A 20,659-nucleotide genomic window follows, 5' to 3' on the forward strand; every position below is an offset into this window, starting at 1 on the left:
GAATTGTGTTTATGTCCCAAAAATTCTGACTTTTTTTTTATCAGAATTGTGATATAAACTTGCAAGAAAAAGAAAATCTTGCGAGAAAAAGGTCAGTATTGTGAGATAAAAATGTTATAGGTACATCATGTCCCCTATGAACTGCATATGTGAATATTGTGTAGATCTATTGTTTACATCAAATTCATGCTTTAATAGTAGACTGATCATCACAGGTTTCATCAGTCAGCCTGTCCGTTTAACGGTTTGCAACCATAAACGTCTGTGTAATCTTAAACTTAATCTTTATTCTGAAACACTTCAGTACAAATGAATAAATAAAAATAACTTTCACAGTAATTGGGCTGAATAAACCAGGCATAGTCGCTAAAAGTTCATGCATTAAGATGGCTTTGCTAATAATCTTTTGTCACAATGACAGCAGCCATAAGATAAGGGCAAAATTAACAAGAAATGTCATCAAAATGAAATCAAAACTGACAATATTCACTTAGTTCATGTTTCTGATCTCATTGTGCACAATTTATCCAGTGCACGTCATTCCAAATAAAAATGTATTATATCATGCATTACCAAGCTATCTTATTTTTCAGCTCCTCCCCTTCAACCACCTCTATCCTTTCTGGCAAAATATCCACTTTTCACAATCAAATCAATTCCTGATGAATAAAAATACGTTTTTGCTCCTTGAATATCACTTATATGTCATATTACGAATGTAAAATGTGTTGTGAATGTCATTTGCTGCAGCCTGCATTACACTAGGCTGCAATTATGATTCCAGGCGCTGTACTACTATCATAAAGACAAACATTTATGCATGTAATAAGCAAATAGCAAGCTCTCTGTGAATACAACTGCCTGTGTTTGTCATGTCTCACCTGTTGGCAGCGGTCACACTGATAAGGCTTCTCACCGCTGTGAACACGCTTATGTCTCTCCAGGTGGTAGCGCTGAATAAACCTCATGTCACACATATCACAGCCGAATGGCTTTTCCCCTAGAACACACACAGATGTGCACACATTAACTCCGTGCATCTCTTTATATGAAATGTTAGATGATGTGAGAGCGGAAAGGCTCGTGCCGTACCCGTATGGGTGAGAATGTGCCGTTTGAGATGGTAACTACTGCGGAAAGCACTGTAGCAGTGCTCACATATGAAATTCTTCTGCACTTGAGAGCCGAGTGAGTTATCGTCATTAACCTCAGGAATCTCCACCTTCACGTCACATACAGAAGAAAAGAGCATTCAGTCAGGATACGAATACAAGCGGAAGTGTGTAAATGTGATAAACAGGCAACCTCGCAGGGCAATACTGCAAACAGACTAAACGCATGCCTGGGGCTTTTCTCTCATTTTGGTGGGAAGTCCAGACTTCCTGTTCTTCTTCTTTGGCTGCAAGTTCTGTCTGGCCTGCATGTTTTTTTCATCCAGGAGCCTGGATGAGTGAAACTCTCCGTCCTTGCGGATGAGCTGCCCAAAAACAGAGAATATAGGTCAGCGGTTTGAATGAAAAATAATATTTGGTAAAGTATGAAGCTATTCGATGTTAACATTCACAATTAAATTACCGACATGTGTTCATTTTTAATGTTATAAGAAAATTTGGTCGATATATTAAAGCCGATAAATAATGGATTATTTCCTTCAGCTGAGAGGCTTCAGATGCCATTATGGTTTTGAATTGCTTGAAATATGATTGAAATCACTTCAAAAAGGAAAATACAGTTAAGTACAGCTCAAGTCTGTCATACAGGCTACATAATATTATAATGAGAACATTATAACTGTGTGCTTGGGACATGGATTTATTGGTGCGACTTTTGTTTCTGTGATCAGGCTCTCAAAAATTATATAAAAATTTTGATTTAGATTTATCAGCTAATATATCGGTTATCGGCTTTTTAAATATAAATAATTATCGGTTATCGGTATCGAAATGCAAAAATTTTAAATGCAAATTCTTTTGTAACATTAAAAGTGTCTTCACTGTCACTTTTGATCAATTTAATGCATCCTTGCTGAATAAAAGTATTTAAAAGTAAAAAAAAAACAAACAAAAAAAACTTACTGTTGCAATTCTGAACCTTTTGAACAATAGTGTACATTTATGCATTTGGCAAATGCTTTTATCCAAAGCAATTCCCTGGGAATTGAGACCATGACTTTTCAACATTTAAAATGAATAGTTCACCAAAAAATTAAAAACCCATTCCAAACTCATATGACTTTCTTCAACAATGTCTTTTTCTCTTACAAGTGGTGGGCAGCTGACTCCTGAGGGCAGCACCATGTGTCCGTGTTGGCTGTGGGAGTCCTGGTTGTGGTTCTGGCTGTGATTGTGGCTGTGATTGTTTTCTCTCTGTCCCTGGCCCAGATGAGAGCCCATCTTCTTATGGCTGGACATGGAGCCGGCCTGCATGAGTGCCATGCTGGACAGCACCGCTTCACAGCCCAGCAACCCAGCCTGTGTAGAAACACAACCACAAACACACACGTCTTTTAAAAATATAATCTAAAAGTCAATAACCTGATGGGTTGAAATCTGGCACAAATGTGACCCAGTTTAAGACATAATTAACATTTTTCAGTCAAGATATGTCAAATTAATTCAGAGGCCACAGTGCAATTGTCAAAAAACTTTCTCAGTCCTGTTCTTTTTAATATAATTTACATTATTTGCAAAGGTGATTCTCATTATTGTAATACATTAACTTTTCAGTGTATTGCATTAAAAAAAATATATATTAAAATACTACAATGATGTATAAATACATTTCACTGAAGAAATGTGCTTAATTGTCATGAAAATGATTTTAAAAAAATCTTAAATGGTCCTAAAAAAGGCTAAATTTTCCTCGTGCAAAATATAATTTTGGGGAGAAACATAACCCAGACACGTTCTTGACAGTTTTTGTGAGATCAACCCCATTACTCTTAAACACTCTGTGTGTCGCAGACGTCGGACTGTGAAAGCGAATTACAAAACGTTAAAACACAGAAAAGTCAAGCAAAGGAAAATGAAGGCCTTCTATTTCACACAAATGTGGACAAATGCAGAAAATGCAAATGAAGAAGAGAAAAAACACTGACCCACTTCATGTGATCTCGCACTGAGCTGTTGGAAAGGTGTGACATCGCTGTGGTGAGAGTGTGTGTGTGTGTGTTGGGGTACAGAGAGCTTCGCTCTGGGCAGGGAGAATGTTTAGAGACCACACAAGCCCCAATCATCAGGGGCCCAAGCCTAGAAACAGAAGGGGGGATATAAAGCCAAGGTAATATCCATCTCTGTCTATGATGTTGCCACACATCCAGCCCGCCACTAACAGAAGTTGTCAACCGTGGACAAATCACGGCTTTTATTCCCTAAAATCAGACATTTTCCATGTCTGCATTGCCAAGCTTTTGTTTATGTAGGCTTATAGGGCTGTGTTTTTAAAGCCATAAGAGTTTGGCCACATTTCCAGGCGTCAAGAGTCCCTAAATGACATCTGGAAACAAACCAGTTTAAAACTGAAACCGAGTGGAGTGGATTCTCATTGGGTCTGCCAAACTGAAATGGTAGGAATACATCCGTGCATCTATGCCCTGTTGATTTTGGATTTGCTTGGTCGGATTCTGGGATTCATTGGAATTAAAAACAGATTTATTTCAACTACCCTCTTCCCTTCCACTGCTTCTTCCCGTGCATTAGTCTGACTACCTCTCCCTCAAAGATCCAGATGAACATAATCATAAATGAATGAACAAAATGAGGCATGGAAGCCATGGACGGTGCACTGGACAAACACAGTAATTGCACTAAACAAAATAAACGCAGTATGATTGCCGTAAATCATAAGACATATAGATCAAGGTGAGTGAGTGAATATTGCATATTGTGATGTCCAATGGCATTATTTGGCTCGTGAGCGGATTCGGCAACCAAAAGGGTCCTGGAAATTCAATTAATTTCAGGACAAAGAAAATAAAATTGCATCAGTCTTATCACATGGCAAAATCTAAAGCAAACCAAGCCAAAGAAAACAAACTTTACAAGAACATCTCAATTGCATCTATGTGCGATACACGGCATCATAACTCATTTAGCCTGTAATTATAGGTTATAAAACAAACCGCCTTGCAGTTTGGTGTGTTTATTATAAACCATAATATATGCATGCATATTAAAGCTAACCCATTCAGACCCAGCGAGTATTAGGTTATTACACTTTTATTTTTTTTTCATTTGGTGCCATCTTGGTCAATATATTAATGTCAAGGCACAAGATATGTCATAATTACCCAAGTTCAATATAAAAGAAAACTATTAAGTTTTTTGCCTGTAACCAAAACAGAAGACTGGCCTTGTTAGAAACATGTCAAAGTTGTGATTTGGCAACATGATCTGAAAGATTGCAGGTCTGAACCACAAAGACTTTTTAATGATCTCGTCTTTAATGTGTTTACAAACATAATAATTTACCTGTAGCCATTTCTACAGTACCCAACAGTGAAATTCATAATCAATAATATAAGTGTAGCTACTGTTTGATTAAAAATTAATATTATGTATATATTTCTCTGTAACACTTTAAGGTTTCATTTGTTAACAAAGGCATAGTTCACCAAAAAAGGAAAATAACTTGTTCCAAATCTGTATGAATTTATTTCTTCTCCTGAACACAAAGGAAGATATTTTGAGGAATATGGGTATCCAAACAGCTGATGGACCCCGATGACTTTCATATGGGGGAAAAAAACTATTGTAAGTCAATGGGCCTGTCAACTGTTTGGTTACTGACATCCTTCAAAATATCTTCTTTTGTGTTCAGAAGAAAAAAATTAATTCATACAGTTTTGGCACAACTTGTGGATGAGTAAAGGATGACAAAATTTTCATTTTTCCTTTAACTATCCCTTTAACAGCATTATAAACCTTCAATGAAAATACTTCTAAAGCATTTATTAACCTTACTAAATGCTAATTTCAACAATGCATGATTAAAACCTGTCTGTTAATATCATTTAAAAGACTTGAGCTAACATGAACCGCTGTATTTTTATTAACTAACATTAACAAAGATTAATTAATACTGTAAAAACATATTACTCATTGTTAATGTAACTTAATGCATTAGCTAAAGGGACCTTTTTGCCAAAAATGTTACCCATTTCTCTTTAGAAAACATTTGATTTAAAACTTGAAAGTACAATAATTTAGCATTAACTTTATTAATTTTTTCAAATCTATTTAAAATGTAACTTATCAAACCATGTGTACAGTTATCTGCACGTTGCTACTGTTCATAACCAGTGCACATTGTATATGGGCACCAGAAATAACTATTAAGAATCATATATAATAATGTATAATCATATAAGTCATAACATGTCTGAATTTAGAGTATGAATAATGCATTGTTATATTTTTTCTCTGGCTGTGGAACAGAATTCAGGTCTGAACGGGTTAAAGGCAACAAAGGGCGTGAATTCAGATCCTCATAATCTCAATATCCGAGTGCAATTCCTTCTTCTTCAGTCTGAACTGTAAACACATTATCACTGACGTGAACTCCTCCATTCATCCTACAGCACAACAGGGCGTGAGTTCACCGTCTATTTAACTTCACATTTCAGAGCGATTTAGTCTTTTCTTAAATGCTGTTATAGGGTTAATAAACGCAGTACCGCAGTCTGCACGTGTTTGTTTTACCTTACTCTTCTTCTTTTACAGTAGCCCAATATTTTCTTGTCGGACAATTTTTTCAGTTTACAAACACAGGAAACGTTACCGGAAGTGCTCTCTAGGGAGAGCGTCTGTCACGTGATCACCACACTGGCAAGCTACTTCCGGTGTAAATAAAGTCCACGAGTGTTATGAAGGGATTTGTTTTATTAATATGTAAAATGGTGAGCTTCTTGCGCAATTACACTTTGAAAACGGGAAAATATAGGTTTTTGTGACAAATATCGGTGTTTTAATTTACAAATCTCTAAACAAAGCAAAATAAAGCTAAAGGAAAATATTCAGCTGACCTATAAATGACATATATACCCATATATTGTGTTAAACAAAACGGCAGTCACTAATTATTTAACAAATTCTCAATTTAACAAAGTCATTATATCATAAAATATCCTTATTAAATTATTGGCACCAAAAAAAATCAAATACATTTTCTAAAATAAAAATCTTTTGCATACCTAAATGTAAAGCGCACATAAAATCTGACAGATATCACTGAAATAAGTGTCATAACAGATCACACCTGTCTCTGGGACAGCCCTAGGCTCTGAAAAGAGGATCGGCCCACGCTTTAGCCACAAATGCTTTCTGCCAGTCAATCATTTTATCCATTCAGGTTTACAGATATACAGTTTCTGCAGTGGTTCTCAATCCTGATCCTGGAGGCCCCTGTGCTGCACATTTTGGATGTTTTCCTTATTTATTATACATTATATATTATACATATATCTGTTTTATATATATATAGTCAGCTCATTAGTGGAGACCCTAAGACCTGAATTAGGTGTCAAATTATATAAATACTTACACTGCCAATCAAAAGTTTAAAATAATTAAGATTTTTTCATGCTTTTGAAAGAAGTGCCTTATGTATGCATCAAGGCTGCATTTATTTGTCCAAAAATACAGTAATATTGTGAAATATTATTACAATTTAAAATAACCATTTTCTACTTTAATATACTTTAAAAATGTAATTTATTCCAAAGCTGAATTTTCAGCATCATTCCTCCAGTCTTCAGTGTCACATGATCCTTCATAAACCATTCTAATATGCTGGTTTGCTGCTCAAGAAACATTTATTATTAATATCAATGTTGAAAACAGTTGTGCTGCTTCATATTTTTGTGGAAACCATAATACATTTTCTTTTTCAGGATTCTTTGATGAATAGAAAGTTCAAAAGAACAGCATTTATTTGAAATAGAAATATTTGTAATATTCTAAATGTCACTTTTGATCAATTCAATTAATTTTTTTAATGGACATGTATCACATTTCACAAAAATATTAAGAAGTAAAAGCTGTTTTCAACATTGATGATAAAAGAAATAAAAATAAATGTTTCTTGAGCAGCAAATCAGCATACTACAATGATTTCTGAAGGATCATGTGACACTGAAGACTGGATGCTGAACAATCAAATAAATTATATTTTAAAATAGGGAAAAAAAGTAATTTTAAATTGTAATAATATTTCACAATATAACTGTTTTTACTTTATTTTGATCAAATATATGGAGCCATGGTGAGCATAACGACTTCTTTAAAAAACATTAAAAATCGTAATTATTCCAAACTTAGTGTAGTGTTACACGGTAGTGTACGTGGGCCAGAATCTATGAGATTCATTCACTCTATGACCTCTGTAGATGCAACTTTTTTTTGCATGTTTTGTCAATGAAGTCAGTATTGTGTACTATTCATAAGTCAAAATGAGTTTTAGCAACGTTTAGATAATCACAAATTTAAAAGTGACGAGATGAGAGGGGATAATGTGACATTGGTTGAACACTCATATTCCAAATAATTACAGGTCCTTCCCTAGTTTCTCCATCTCATTGAGGAAGAAATCCATGTCCTTGGTGGTCAGCTGAGGTGAAACAACAACCATGCGGAAGAAGTTGACGTGTTCGTCCATGGGCTGGTATCCCACCATCATTGTTCCACGCTTTATCATTCTCTCTTTGATGACTGGCGCCACCTGTTGGTGTACATTGAAAACGACATGCAATAATTCAATGTACTATAATGAAATTCTCTGCTACATCTACATTTAACCGTAGCTGACCTTTGATAGTCTTTCCTGGTAGTCCGCACTGTTTTCCTTCCCTCTCAGACTGGGTGGAATGAACCAAAAGCAAACGTTCACAAAATTCCCCTATTGGAAAACACACACCATATAGAAATATATAAACATGTATTATATTAAATAAACATAAGCATGCTGTTTTAGGTTTGTATGCAGTGCAACACTGTACCTTACAGACCAGCTGGAAATTGTCCCTTTTCTCCATTTCTTCAACTAAATACCTGGTGCCAAAAGTTTGGGGTCAGTTAGTTTTTTTTTTTTTTAAGAAATTAATGCTTTTATTCAGCAAGAATGCCTTACATTTTTGAAAAAGTGACAGTAAATACATTTATAGTGTTACAAAAGTTTCTAATTTAAATAAATGCTGTTCTTTTGAACTTTATATTCAACAAATAATACTGAAAATAAATGTTTCTTGAGCAGCAGATCATGTGACACTGAAGACTGGAGTAATGATGCTGAAAATTCAGCTTTGATCACAGGAATAAATTATATTTTAAAATATATTTAAGTAAAAAAAGTTATTTTAAATTATAATAAAATTTCATAATATAATTGTTTGTACTGTATTTTTGATTCAAATAAATGCAGCTTTTCTTACAAAATCATTAAAAAAAATCATACCAACCCTAACCTTTTAAACGGTAGTGTATATATTAACCCTCTGGTATTGTTCATTTGGGGGTCACACTTGTGTTGTTCATGGTCAAAAGTGACGAACAACTGAAACTGAAGGAGTAAAATCAATATAATATATTTTTGTTCAATTATATATATATATTTTTGTTTTGAGAGAATTTCATGGTACTAATTAATTAATTTTTCCCATTTGATTTTTTTATTCCTTTTAATGAAAGCTATATTTCATGTTAAAATAGTTTTTTTTTTAAATCCAATTTTTGAAGGCAGATTAGTGGCATGTGGTGGGAGTAAAAAAAAATAAAAATCTGTAATGCCATGTTGTAACCATGTTGATTTGAAGTGTAAGTTTTTGCACTGATTGTACTAGTCAAACCTGAACACAGACAAAGACATTTTGTTACACATAACATCAAAATTCAACAAAAATGAACAGGAATGCTTTATCAGAGCTTTATCAACCTGTTTTCAACCTATTATTTGAGATATCTGGCTCAATTTTGCCATATTGTTACACCAGTTTATTTGTGTGTGTGTGTGTGTGTGTGTGTGTGTGTGTGTGTGTGTGTGTGTGTCTATTTTGCTCTCTTGATATTTTAGTGTCACCCCTTCATTGCTGTGCACTTATTTCTGCATCGTGCAGAAATTTTCCCTATTTCCTATGGAAGAGGATTAGGGCCAAGCAATAATAAAAAAAATAAAACCATCTCGAGATTAAAGGTGTTACATTTCGAGAAAAAACTCGTTAAATTTCGAGAAAAAAGTCTAAATAAAATTGAGAATAAACTCATTAAATTTCGAGAAAAAAGTCGAGATAAAATGTTGAGAATAAAGTCATTAAATTACGAGAAAAAAGTCGTTAAATTATGAGAACAAATTCGAAATTTAACATTTTTCTCATAATTTAACGAATTTGTTCTCGTAATTTAACGACTTTTTTCTCGTAATTTAATGACTTTATTCTCAACATTTTATCTCAACTTTTTTTCTCGAAATTTAAGGACATTTTTCTCATAATTTAACGAATTTGTTCTCGTAATTTAACGACTTTTTTCTCGTAATTTAATGAATTTATTCTCAACATTTTATCTTGACTTTTTTTCTCGAAATTTAACATTTTTCTCAGAATTTAACAAATTTGTTCTCATAATTTAACAACTTTTTTCTCGTAATTTAATGACTTTATTCTCAACATTTTATCTTGACTTTTTTTCTCGAAATTTAACATTTTTCTCATAATTTAACGAATTTGTTCTCATAATTTAACAACTTTTTTCTCGTAATTTAATGAATTTATTCTCAACATTTTATCTCGACTTTTTTTCTCGAAATTTAAAATTTTTCTCATAATTTAACGAATTTGTTCTCGTAATTTAATTACTTTATTCTCAACATTTTATCTCGACTTTTTTCTTGAAATTTAACGAGTTTTTTTCTCGTAATTTAACAAGTTTATTCTCAACATTTTATCTCAACCTTTTTCTCGAAATTTAATGACTTTTTTCACGTAATTTAACAAGTTTATTCTCAACATTTTATTTTGACTTTTTTCTCGAAATTTAACAAGTTTTTTCTCGAAATTTAACAAGTTTTTTCTCGAAATTTAACAACTTTAATCTCAAGATGGTTTTATTTTTTTTATTATTGCTTGGCCCTAATCCTCTTCCGTAATTTCCCATTCATTTCCTATGGCGGTCATTTTTGACTGCGAACAAGACAAGTGTGACTATTTTTTTATGACCATTTAGCTTTTTCGAATCAAGTCCACAATTGCTTTAAAAGTTACAGAGTTTCGTACCATTGCGATGAGGTATAAATTTTTAAAATTTTCAAACATTTTTTTTTTCTGTCTAAAATGACCGAACAACACCAGATGGTTAATAATATATATTACAATGCAATTAATAAGTCAATATTGTCTCACATGCAACATTAAAAAGATTGATTGATATATTATATATTGATATATTATTCAACAACAACATCTAAAAGATGCATCAAATACCTCGCGAGGGCAAAGGCGTTATCCACGCGCTCTGAAAGACCATGTGTTCCTATTGCCTTCCACATCAACCAGAGCTTCAAGCAATCCACCTTACGGCCACACTGGATGGATTTGTCTCCAGTGTCTAGACTTGTATCGTAGAACTTGTCTTGCTGGAACAAGTAGGTTGCTTTGGCACTATGACAGTGCATTAGCAAATTCTACAGATTGAGGCGCAGTGGATAAAATTAGTGCACACTGCACTTTTAAATATGCATTTGTGGGCAAGTCAATATGCTACTTTCATTTGATTTGACTAATAAGCAAAAACATTACATGACTTGCTCAGAAGTAAAAAAAAAAGATACATTGCACAAGCTTTCATACCGTGGTATCTCTGAACAAAATCACAGAGCACTGCAGGCCCGCTAGAAGCATTTTGTGAGGGTTCCAAGTCACAGAGTTTGCTCTGAGTGTTAAAAAAGAGAAATATTAAATGATACAGTCAGGCTATTTCTCTGTTCAAAGCACATTTTATCCAGGGCTCATTCAGAGTGCGCAAACCTTTCTATTCCTGCAACCAGATGTCTGTGTTTTTTGGAAAACAGCACGCTTCCTCCCCAAGCAGCCTGTAAAGGAAAGAGTTCCAGATTGTAACAGTTAGGAAAGGAGGAAATTCTATGTGAATATTTTAAGTACAAACAACTGGATGCTTTTAAAGTGGGGGCCACAAGCAAGAAGTGTTGAAGTGTTGCACAATGATGTTACATAAGGTAACCACGCTGCACTTACATCAACGTGCATCCACATGCCGTTTCTTTCACTTATGTCAGCTATGCGGTTCAGAGGATCAAAGGCACCCTGCACTGTGGTACCAGCTGTGGCATTAACGAAAAATGGGACAGCATCCTGAAGGAGACACACCAGTCAAACACCATTAACCTTCAACTTTTGGATATTTAAAGTGATAGTTCATGCAAAATGGTAAAAAATTCTGTCAGCATTTACTCACCCTCATGTCATTCCAAACCTGTATGACTTTTTATCTTTCACAGAACATAAAAAGAGATGTTTTGCATAATGTTCACGCTGCTCTTCGCAATATGTCAAGAAAGCAGACATAAATTTCGAGATCTTCCTCAAATGTCTTCCCTTTATGGTCACTGTCTGCTTTCACTTTATGCAGAAGAACAGCTTAGACGTTCAGCAAAACCCTTCCTTTTAAATTTCACGGAAGGAAGAAAGTCATACGTGTTTGGAATGAGATAATAAATCATTACAGAGTTTTCATTTTAAAGTGAACTATGTTCTCACTTATACACAATACTTCAATTTATCATATTAATTCATTTTAATATTATATACACTACAGTATAAATGTTTGAGGTCAGTAACATTTTTAAAAGAAATTAATACTTTTATTTTCAACATTGGTAATAATAAGAAATGCACCAAATCAGCATATTAGAATGATTTCTGAAAGATCATGTGACACTGAAGACTGGAGTAATGATGCTAAAAATTCTGCTTTGATCACAGGAATTTATTACATTTTAAAATATATTAAAATAGAAAGTGATTCTTTTAAATTGTAATAATATTTCATAATATTACAGTATTTTTTAATCATATAAATGCAGCCTTGGTGAGCATAATAGACTTCTTACTGATCCCAACCGTTTGAACGGTTCTGTATATTATATTTTACCATACAATTTAAATATTTACTTGTGATTTTGCCTGCACGATTTTAGCCTCCAGGTCCTCTGGTATCATGCTGCCACTGTGGCGGAACAAAAAAACATTTTTAGCAATTTAAAGCGAACCACTGGTTTTCCAAAATATGCCAGAGATAAGAACCTGTACCTCTCATCCACTTGTACAATGAAAACATTTTCTGTTCCGATACCAAGAAAAGCAACTGCTTTTTTCATTGAGTAATGACTCTAAAAGAAGAGAAAAAAATGAATGGTACAATTTTGACACAATACTACATCATATGACCTATTAAATCTAAGATTAGAATCAGTAATTTTTGTCTTTGTACCTGTTGTGATGTAAATATAGCCATCCGTGGTGTGGCCCACAAGCCTTGTGTCTTCACTTGAGGGAAGGCCCAGTACCGTGCAACGTTCATGGCGTACATGTTGGACATGGAACCTCCGGGACAAAATATCCCATCTCCTTCTGACCAGCCAATCAGAGAGCGGAGCTTAGAGAGCACTTCCTCTTCCATCAGGACAAACACTGGAGCCACTTCATAGGTGTATCTGTAACAACTTCACACTGAGTATGTTGTGTATTGATCAGTCATGATATGCACATACATTTGTATCAGTATTATTTTAGTATCTTTAATATACTGTTATAGTATTTAGTAAGAATTTAATTTAGTTTTTATTTTTATATTTTGTTTTGTTTTACTACAGTTTTACAGAAAATCATGATGTTAATGTTTATAATATATTCATGCCTATTAGTCTCATTTAGCAGAGTATGAAAAATATTGTCTATTTATATCTTCTTCAGTTTTATTTCAGTTTTTCAGTCATTTTAGTAATTAGAAATGTTGACCTGGCATTTTTGCCTCAACATTTTTATATTTTATTTTATTTCAGGTAACAATAATTTCTCTCACAACAACTGTGGGAGTGTTTGGCATGGTTATGGATATGACAATGTTGATATGTTTGGTCTTGGCGGAATAGATCTGCTACGCTGCTGCTGCTGCTGTTATTGCTGCAATTGCTGCTGTTGGTTATTGCTGCTGCTGCTGCTGTTGCTGCTGTTGGTTATTGCTGCTGCTGCTGTTGCTGTTGCTGCTGTTATTGCTGTTGCTGCTATTGCTGCTGTTGGTTATTGCTGCTGCTGCTGTTGTTGTTATTGCTGCTGCTGCTGTTGGTAATTGCTGCTGCTGCTGTTGCTGCTGCTGCTGTTATTGCTGTTGCTGCTATTGCTGCTGTTGGTTATTGCTGCTGCTGTTGTTGTCATTGCTACTGCTGTTGGTAATTGCTGCTGCTGCTATTGCTGCTGCTGTTGCTGCTATTGCTGCTGTTGGTTATTGCTGCTGCTGTTGGTTATTGCTGCTGCTGTTGTTGTCATTGCTAATTGCTCGTTGGTAATTGCTGCTGCTGCTATTGCTGCTGCTGTTGCTGCTATTGCTGCTGTTGGTTATTGCTGCTGCTGCTGTTGTTGTTATTGCTGCAATTGCTGCTGTTGGTTATTGCTGCTGCTGCTGTTGCTGCTGTTGGTTATTGCTGCTGCTGCTGTTGCTGTTGCTGCTGTTATTGCTGTTGCTGCTATTGCTGCTGTTGGTTATTGCTGCTGCTGCTGTTGTTGTTATTGCTGCTGCTGCTGTTGGTAATTGCTGCTGCTGCTGTTGCTGCTGCTGCTGCTGTTATTGCTGTTGCTGCTATTGCTGCTGTTGGTTATTGCTGCTGCTGTTGTTGTCATTGCTACTGCTGTTGGTAATTGCTGCTGCTGCTATTGCTGCTGCTGTTGCTGCTATTGCTGCTGTTGGTTATTGCTGCTGCTGTTGGTTATTGCTGCTGCTGTTGTTGTCATTGCTAATTGCTCGTTGGTAATTGCTGCTGCTGCTATTGCTGCTGCTGTTGCTGCTATTGCTGCTGTTGGTTATTGCTGCTGCTGTTGGTTATTGCTGCTGCTGCTGTTGTTGTTATTGCTGCTGCTGCTGTTGGTAATTGCTGCTGCTGCTATTGCTGCTGTTGTTATTGCTGCTGCTGTTGTTGCATTGCTACTGCTGTTGGTAATTGCTGCTGCTGCTGCTGCTGTTGTTATTGCTGCTGCTGCTGTTGTTGTTATTGCTGCTGCTGCTGTTGTTGTGCTGTTATTGCTGCTGCTGCTGCTGCTGCTGTTGGTAATTGCTGCTGCTGCTGTTGTTGTTATTGCTGCTGCTGCTGTTGGTAATTGCTGCTGCTGCTGTTGCTGCTGCTGCTGTTATTGCTGTTGCTGCTATTGCTGCTGTTGGTTATTGCTGCTGCTGTTGTTGTCATTGCTACTGCTGTTGGTAATGCTGCTGCTGCTGCTATTGCTGCTGTTGGTTATTGCTGCTGCTGTTGTTGTCATTGCTACTGCTGTTGGTAATTGCTGCTGCTGCTATTGCTGCTGCTGTTGCTGCTATTGCTGCTGTTGGTTATTGCTGCTGCTGTTGGTTATTGCTGCTGCTGTTGTTGTCATTGCTAATTGCTCGTTGGTAATTGCTGCTGCTGCTATTGCTGCTGCTGTTGCTGCTATTGCTGCTGTTGGTTATTGCTGCTGCTGTTGGTTATTGCTGCTGCTGCTGTTGTTGTTATTGCTGCTGCTGTTGTTATTGCTCCTGCTGCTGCTGCTGTTGGTTGCTGCTGCTGCTGTTATTGCTGCTGTTGGTTATTGCTGCTGCTATTGGTTATTGCTGCTGTTCTTGCTGCTGCTGCTGCTGCTGCTGCTGCTGTTGGTTATTGCTGATGCTGCTGATATTGCTGCTGTTGCTGCTGTTGGTTATTGCTGCTGCTATTGGTTATTGCTGTTGTTCTTGCTGCTGCTGCTGCTGTTGGTTATTGCTGCTGCTGTTGGTTATTTGTGCTGCTGCTGCTGTTATTGCTGCATCTGTTGGTTATTTCAGCTGCTGCTCTTATTGCTGCTGCTGTTGGTTATTTCTGCTGCTGCTGTTATTGCTGCTGCTGTTGGTTATTTCTGCTGCTGCTGTTATTGCTGCTGCTGTTGGTTATTGCTGCTGCTGCTGTTATTGCTGCTGCTGCTGTTATTGCTGCTGCTGTTGGTTATTTCTGCTGCTGCTGTTATTGCTGCTGCTGCTGTTATTGCTGCTGTTGTTGGTTATTTCTGCTGCTGCTGCTGTTGGTTATTTCTGCTGCTGCTGCTGCTGCTGTTGCTGGTATTGCTGCTGTTGTTGGTTATTTCTGCTGGTGCTGCTGTTGGTTATTTCTGCTGCTGCTGTTATTGCTGCTGCTGCTGGTTATTTCTGCTGCTGCTGCTGCTGTTATTGCTGCTGCTGCTGTTGGTTATTTCTGCTGCTGCTGCTGTTATTGCTGCTGCTGCTGGTTATTTCTGCTGCTGCTGTTGTTGGTTATTTCTGCTGCTGCTGCTGTTATTGCTGCTGCTGCTGGTTATTTCTGCTGCTGCTGCTGTTGGTTATTTCTGCTGCTGCTGCTGCTCTTATTGCTGCTGTTGTTGGTTATTTCTGCTGCTGTTGTTATTGCTGCTGCTGTTACTATTGGATATTGCTGCTGCTGTTGGTTATTTCTGCTTCTGCTGCTGCTGCTGTTATTGCTGCTGCGGCAGAGCAAGTACGGGACTTCCTACTGGCAATACATACACGACACGCTTCTGTGAGCAAGTAAGACATGCTGCTGCTGGGTTTTTGGTTGAATGCCTGAAATATGGTCTGTGGTGGACACAAGCTCAAGACACTTTCACATTTTATACTACGACATAAAATATATAAGTTTTACCCCACTTGTGCTCTTTTGTGAAAAAGGCGGTTGTTAACAAGTGGTTAAATGGGACTACAGAGGCTGTCAGGGACATTAAACCTCATCATGCTGAACAGGTAAGCTCAGTCTGCATTCTGCATTAACATTTGCGAGAGAAAGCAAAAGCATTGACATATAATTTATTCATCACCATATTCTCATATTTTTGTTCCATCAAAACGTCCCATTAGGGGCTCCGTATAATCGCATTTAGCAGAGTATAAATAATGTCTACTTTGTTCTTATTGACCTGTATTTCAGTTTTAGGAAAATTAGAAATGTGGGTAACATATATATATATATATATATATATATATATATATATATATATATATATATATACACACACACACACACACACACATATAGTTTTAATTAATGAGAACAACACTGTTTGTACTATCTCAAAATTCCAGACCCTAATTTCATCAATCTCTAATCACGTTTTAGATTAATCTATATGTGGCTCCATGCTGTTGTCAAATTGTGTCATCTGATAACTTCAAGTGTTCTGATAAGTTACTTATTACTATGACAACAGGGTTTAATGGAACACTTCAGCAACAGTGTAACAGTTTACTCAAAGTTTAACACTGATGCACTCCTCAGTTAATAAAACACTATATAGACTCTTTTACAACTCTCTAACATACAATGGCACTTTCACTTTAACATATTAACATGAACACGTACTGGCTGGTGTTGAGAGTTTCAGTGAGGAGCCTTCCTGTCAATGCATGGTAGTCCACCCCAGCAAATAGCTGATTGAAGAACCGAGGATGACCTGTGAATGGGAAAAGGCTTTTGGACCAGGATGTAACCACATATTCAAGATTTGTGAGGAACAAATGTAATCATTTCAGAATAAACCACTGAGAAACCCATGTAGGACGACCACTTATATGAATACATAGGGGGAATTTGGCCCCAACATATGCAACTTACAGGTTTTAACGCTGTATCTCGCCACATCTTGGACCCTCTGCAATAACTGTTCGTGAGATTCTCCATGTTCTCGGAGTTCGAGGTCCAGAAGAGCACTCAGTTGATCTGGATCTTTCCACTCACACACCTGTGGATAAAGGGATAGTTCACCCAAAAATGAAAATTCTGTCATCATTTACTCACCCTCAAATTGTTCCAAACCTGTGTGAATTTGTTTCTTCTGCTGAACACAAAAGAAGATATTTTGAAGAATGTTGGTAACCAAACAGGTTGATAATCAAAAAAATATATACTATATACAGGTTTTCAACCTGTTTGGTATAAATATATACCAAACAGGTTGATAATCAAAAAATATATATACTATGGACATCAATGGGTGCCCCATTGATGTCCATAGTATATATATTTTTGATTATTCTATGGAAGTCAGTGGGGTCCCATCAACTCTTTGGTTACTGACATTCTACAAAATATCTTCTTCTGTGTTCAGCAGAAGAAACAAATTCATACAGGTTTGGAAGTGAGAACTTGAGTAAATGATGACAGAATTTTCACCATCCCTTTAAAACTATAAACATCTCATAACATCTCATAACTATAAACATCTCATATATTAAACATATAAGAAATTAGATAAGATAGGAACATTCAGAAGTTGTTAAATGAGATGATAAATACTTAAAAGACACAACCTTCTCCTTCAAGTCAGTTCCTTTGTGAAGTATCTCCTCCATAATCACTTTGAAAGCCTCAGTAAGGAACAATTTCCCTTCCGACTTCGTACCTGTCTGAATCTTCCAGGTGGACATGGCCATTTATATATTCTGTGAGATATATATAAGGGGTAGTTACATCCATCACAAAATAAACAATATGTTCTTTAATAAAATAGCAGCAAAAAAATCAGTGTTCAAAAAATAATTACATTAATTAATAATAATCATCATAAGAAACAATTCTTACACCTCAAGATAGGATGAAAAAACAATTAGTTTTGCTTTTTTACTCTCAGTCTTTGGGTGTTTTGCCAACCCTTCTAAACATATTCAAGTATATTATACATATATTTCATGTAATTTCTGTGATGTAATGAATCTAATGTATTTTGAATTTAGTTTTTTTGAGGCACAGCAATTTCACAATTAAAGCAAATATGTTTTTTGTAAAGCAAAAGCAAATAATTTTTGCAAAGCAATATTCTTCTATAAAAAGTGGCAAAATATGAATATATAGAAGAAAACTGTTTTTAAAAAAAGGTTCTTCATATAATTTTATTACATTTTATTATATTTTATATATTTTTTATGTTATATTATATATCTTTTTTTTTTCATATTATATTTTGTCATTTTTATAGAAGGAAATTGCTTTTTAAAAATGTTTTTGGGTCCCACTTTATATTAAGTGGCCTTAACTACTATGTACTTACATCAAAAAAATAAGTACAATGTACTTATTGGGTTCGTATTGAGTGGCAAAACACTTCTGCGGCTATTGAGGTGGAAACGGGTAAGGTTAGGGAAAGCTTTGGTGGTATGGGTAGGATTAAGAGTAGAGGTAAAGTGTAAGGGATGGGTCAACAGTGTAATTATAAATGTAATAACAGAAATTAATTACAGATGTAATTACATGCAGAGCCTTTTCAAATATAAGTACAATGTAAAAAAACATGTATGTACACAATAAGTGCATTGTATCAAATGATTAATTTAAATGTAAGTACATAGTAGTTAAGGCCACTTAATATAAAGTGGGACCTGTTTTTGTAGTATTTGAACTTTTTTGTCACTTTTAATTGAAGAACATTGCTTGTTTTTCATAGTATTTAAACATATTATGCTCATTTTTATAGAAGAAAATTGCTTTTTTTTTTTAACAAAAAAAATAAATAAAAGTTAATTAGGTCAATGTCTCTGCTAAAAAGAAGCCCATGTCTTCAATTGTTTTATGAATCATTGCAGCTGGTTTGTTACTGCTCTAACTAGTGTGTTTGAGGTCTACCAGAACTAACCAACCAGCTCGCACAGCTGATCCATCATGTAGACCAGATTGGACCAGAATATGTCCATAAATTAGTCTAGCTTGCATGGTCTAAACAGTGAAACAGGATGATGAACTCTTTCAGCGCCGCAACTCCAGCCGACGTGCGCATCATCCAATCAGAACTCAGAGTCAGTTTTACAGTAAGTGTTATAAATTCCACGGCAGCAATCGCGATATTCTATGAGGAAAACGTCATCAAAGACCGAATTCTTTTTTCTTTTCTTTTTGGAAATATGACACCAAAGAGCAAAATGGCTGTCAGAAAGATTGAAAAACAGAAAGATTTAACTGTAATACGCATCTTTTAACTTAGTCAATAATTAAACTAGCAGAATAAAATATTTTTGCAGCCTTTTCCTGTTTAGCAAGTTTTTTAGTATCCAAATGTGGTCGATGAAAGACCTCAGAGGTGCGTCACGTTATTCCTGCAACCTATAACTAACTTTCTATATAATCCATCGACTGCTCACCATACACGACAAATTTCCACACGCAGCTCCATATAGGCTAGTTGCAACTTTTTTCCTGCTTCTAATTATGGTGAAACATTTGCACGCGCACAGTTCTCGTACAGTTACAATATATTACATCATCAGACTGAAACGCACTGAAACTCAAAAATTAGCACGTATAAGAGAAACTTTATGCATGCATCCAAAACAGAACAATCAAACTTCTCACCTTTTGATGAACTCATTGTGATGTTTAATGTCCTTTCTACACTCAGCACCTGAAATTCTATTGTATCTGATGTCGTAAGGATGCCTCGAGACCCTCAGTGCTTTAATGCAGGATCCAGCCTTCATATACGTGGATGCACACGCCCGATTCGTCATTCGAGTGACATCCTATAATTGGATTAGAGTGATATGGGTGTGTCAACAAAAAAAATCAATCTTTAACTTAAAAAGAAAAAAAGCTTTCTAAAGGCTATCAGTTGCATGCAATTAAGAATATATTTCAGTAACATAATTAGTTTTATTTCTTAAAATGCCGAACATATCTCCAGTATTCTTACCTTCTGCAAAACCATTGGATGGTTTTATTGGCAGGGTCCTGCATCTTTTTTGATAAGGGGGCCAGATATATTTACTGTGCTAAAACTGTGACTCGCCCACAGGCAACCAATAAAAATGAACAATACAACAACTTTGCATGTTATATAATGACACACACATTCATTTAGGTAAATGCATGCTGCAAAACAGGGGTACAACGTTCAACATCTTCCAAACTCCGAGTGTTGTTCTAAGTTCACGTTAGACTGAGTTTGCTGATGAAAGAAAGATATATCCCTCCATGTATGTTTGTCGGATTGCACAATGATCCCCCACACACTCACTCACAAGAGTGGAATGAAGTGTCACAGGGTTCAAAAAAAAAAAAAAGCATTCTGTTATCTTATAGAAAGAGTGTTTCCTATAGAAAAAGGAAACTTGTGAATATTTGTATGCACATTTCATATTAAGGCATTTTGGTGTCTTCAATGAAATACTCATTTTGAAAAATAAAAAGGAATTGGAAATTCAATTAATTTTAAAAGCTGATATCAATCTCATAACAAAGTTTTCAATTTCATAACAATTCCATCTAGTTTTTAATGTTTTGTCTGTACAAAAAAAAAAAAAAAAACCCTACATAGTGTTTGGGTAAGTAAAACCTGTACGAAACATCAAAGCTGAATCAAAATGAAATGAAAGAGGTAAATGCTATACAAAGAATACAAGGAAAA

At 35.5% G+C, this 20,659-nt stretch overlaps 2 protein-coding genes across 4 annotated transcripts in view; both read right to left on the reverse strand.

The window, feature by feature from the left end:
* Nucleotides 1–6,646, reverse strand: part of znf740b (zinc finger protein 740b) — a 34,310-nt gene extending 27,664 nt beyond the window's left edge. For 2 of the 3 annotated variants that reach the window (XM_048178972.1, XM_048178971.1), the window contains exons 1-6: nucleotides 5,700–6,646; nucleotides 3,098–3,248; nucleotides 2,262–2,471; nucleotides 1,343–1,477; nucleotides 1,093–1,222; nucleotides 882–1,000 (exon numbers count right to left, since the gene is read on the reverse strand). In XM_048178972.1, coding sequence (XP_048034929.1) covers nucleotides 882–1,000; nucleotides 1,093–1,222; nucleotides 1,343–1,477; nucleotides 2,262–2,471; nucleotides 3,098–3,235 — 732 coding nt within the window. In that variant the 5' untranslated portion in view covers nucleotides 3,236–3,248; nucleotides 5,700–6,646. The remainder of the gene's footprint in view (nucleotides 1–881; nucleotides 1,001–1,092; nucleotides 1,223–1,342; nucleotides 1,478–2,261; nucleotides 2,472–3,097; nucleotides 3,249–5,699) is intronic. The other variant, XM_048178973.1, reaches the window with a different exon arrangement.
* A 543-nt stretch (nucleotides 6,647–7,189) lies between these two features.
* On the reverse strand, nucleotides 7,190–19,778 carry csad (cysteine sulfinic acid decarboxylase). The gene is given in 16 exon segments (XM_048177334.1): nucleotides 7,190–7,716; nucleotides 7,804–7,893; nucleotides 7,994–8,045; nucleotides 10,469–10,668; nucleotides 10,835–10,916; nucleotides 11,012–11,076; nucleotides 11,240–11,356; nucleotides 12,176–12,230; nucleotides 12,314–12,393; nucleotides 12,495–12,717; nucleotides 16,630–16,720; nucleotides 16,882–17,008; nucleotides 17,577–17,660; nucleotides 17,662–17,708; nucleotides 19,609–19,669; nucleotides 19,671–19,778. Coding segments are annotated over 16 exon segments (1,641 nt in total). The 5' UTR covers nucleotides 19,764–19,778; the 3' UTR covers nucleotides 7,190–7,542.
* Nucleotides 19,779–20,659: the final 881 nt, after the last annotated feature.

The sequence above is a fragment of the Megalobrama amblycephala genome, linkage group LG24, assembly GCF_018812025.1.
Source record: "Megalobrama amblycephala isolate DHTTF-2021 linkage group LG24, ASM1881202v1, whole genome shotgun sequence".
Classification (NCBI taxonomy): domain Eukaryota; kingdom Metazoa; phylum Chordata; class Actinopteri; order Cypriniformes; family Xenocyprididae; genus Megalobrama; species Megalobrama amblycephala.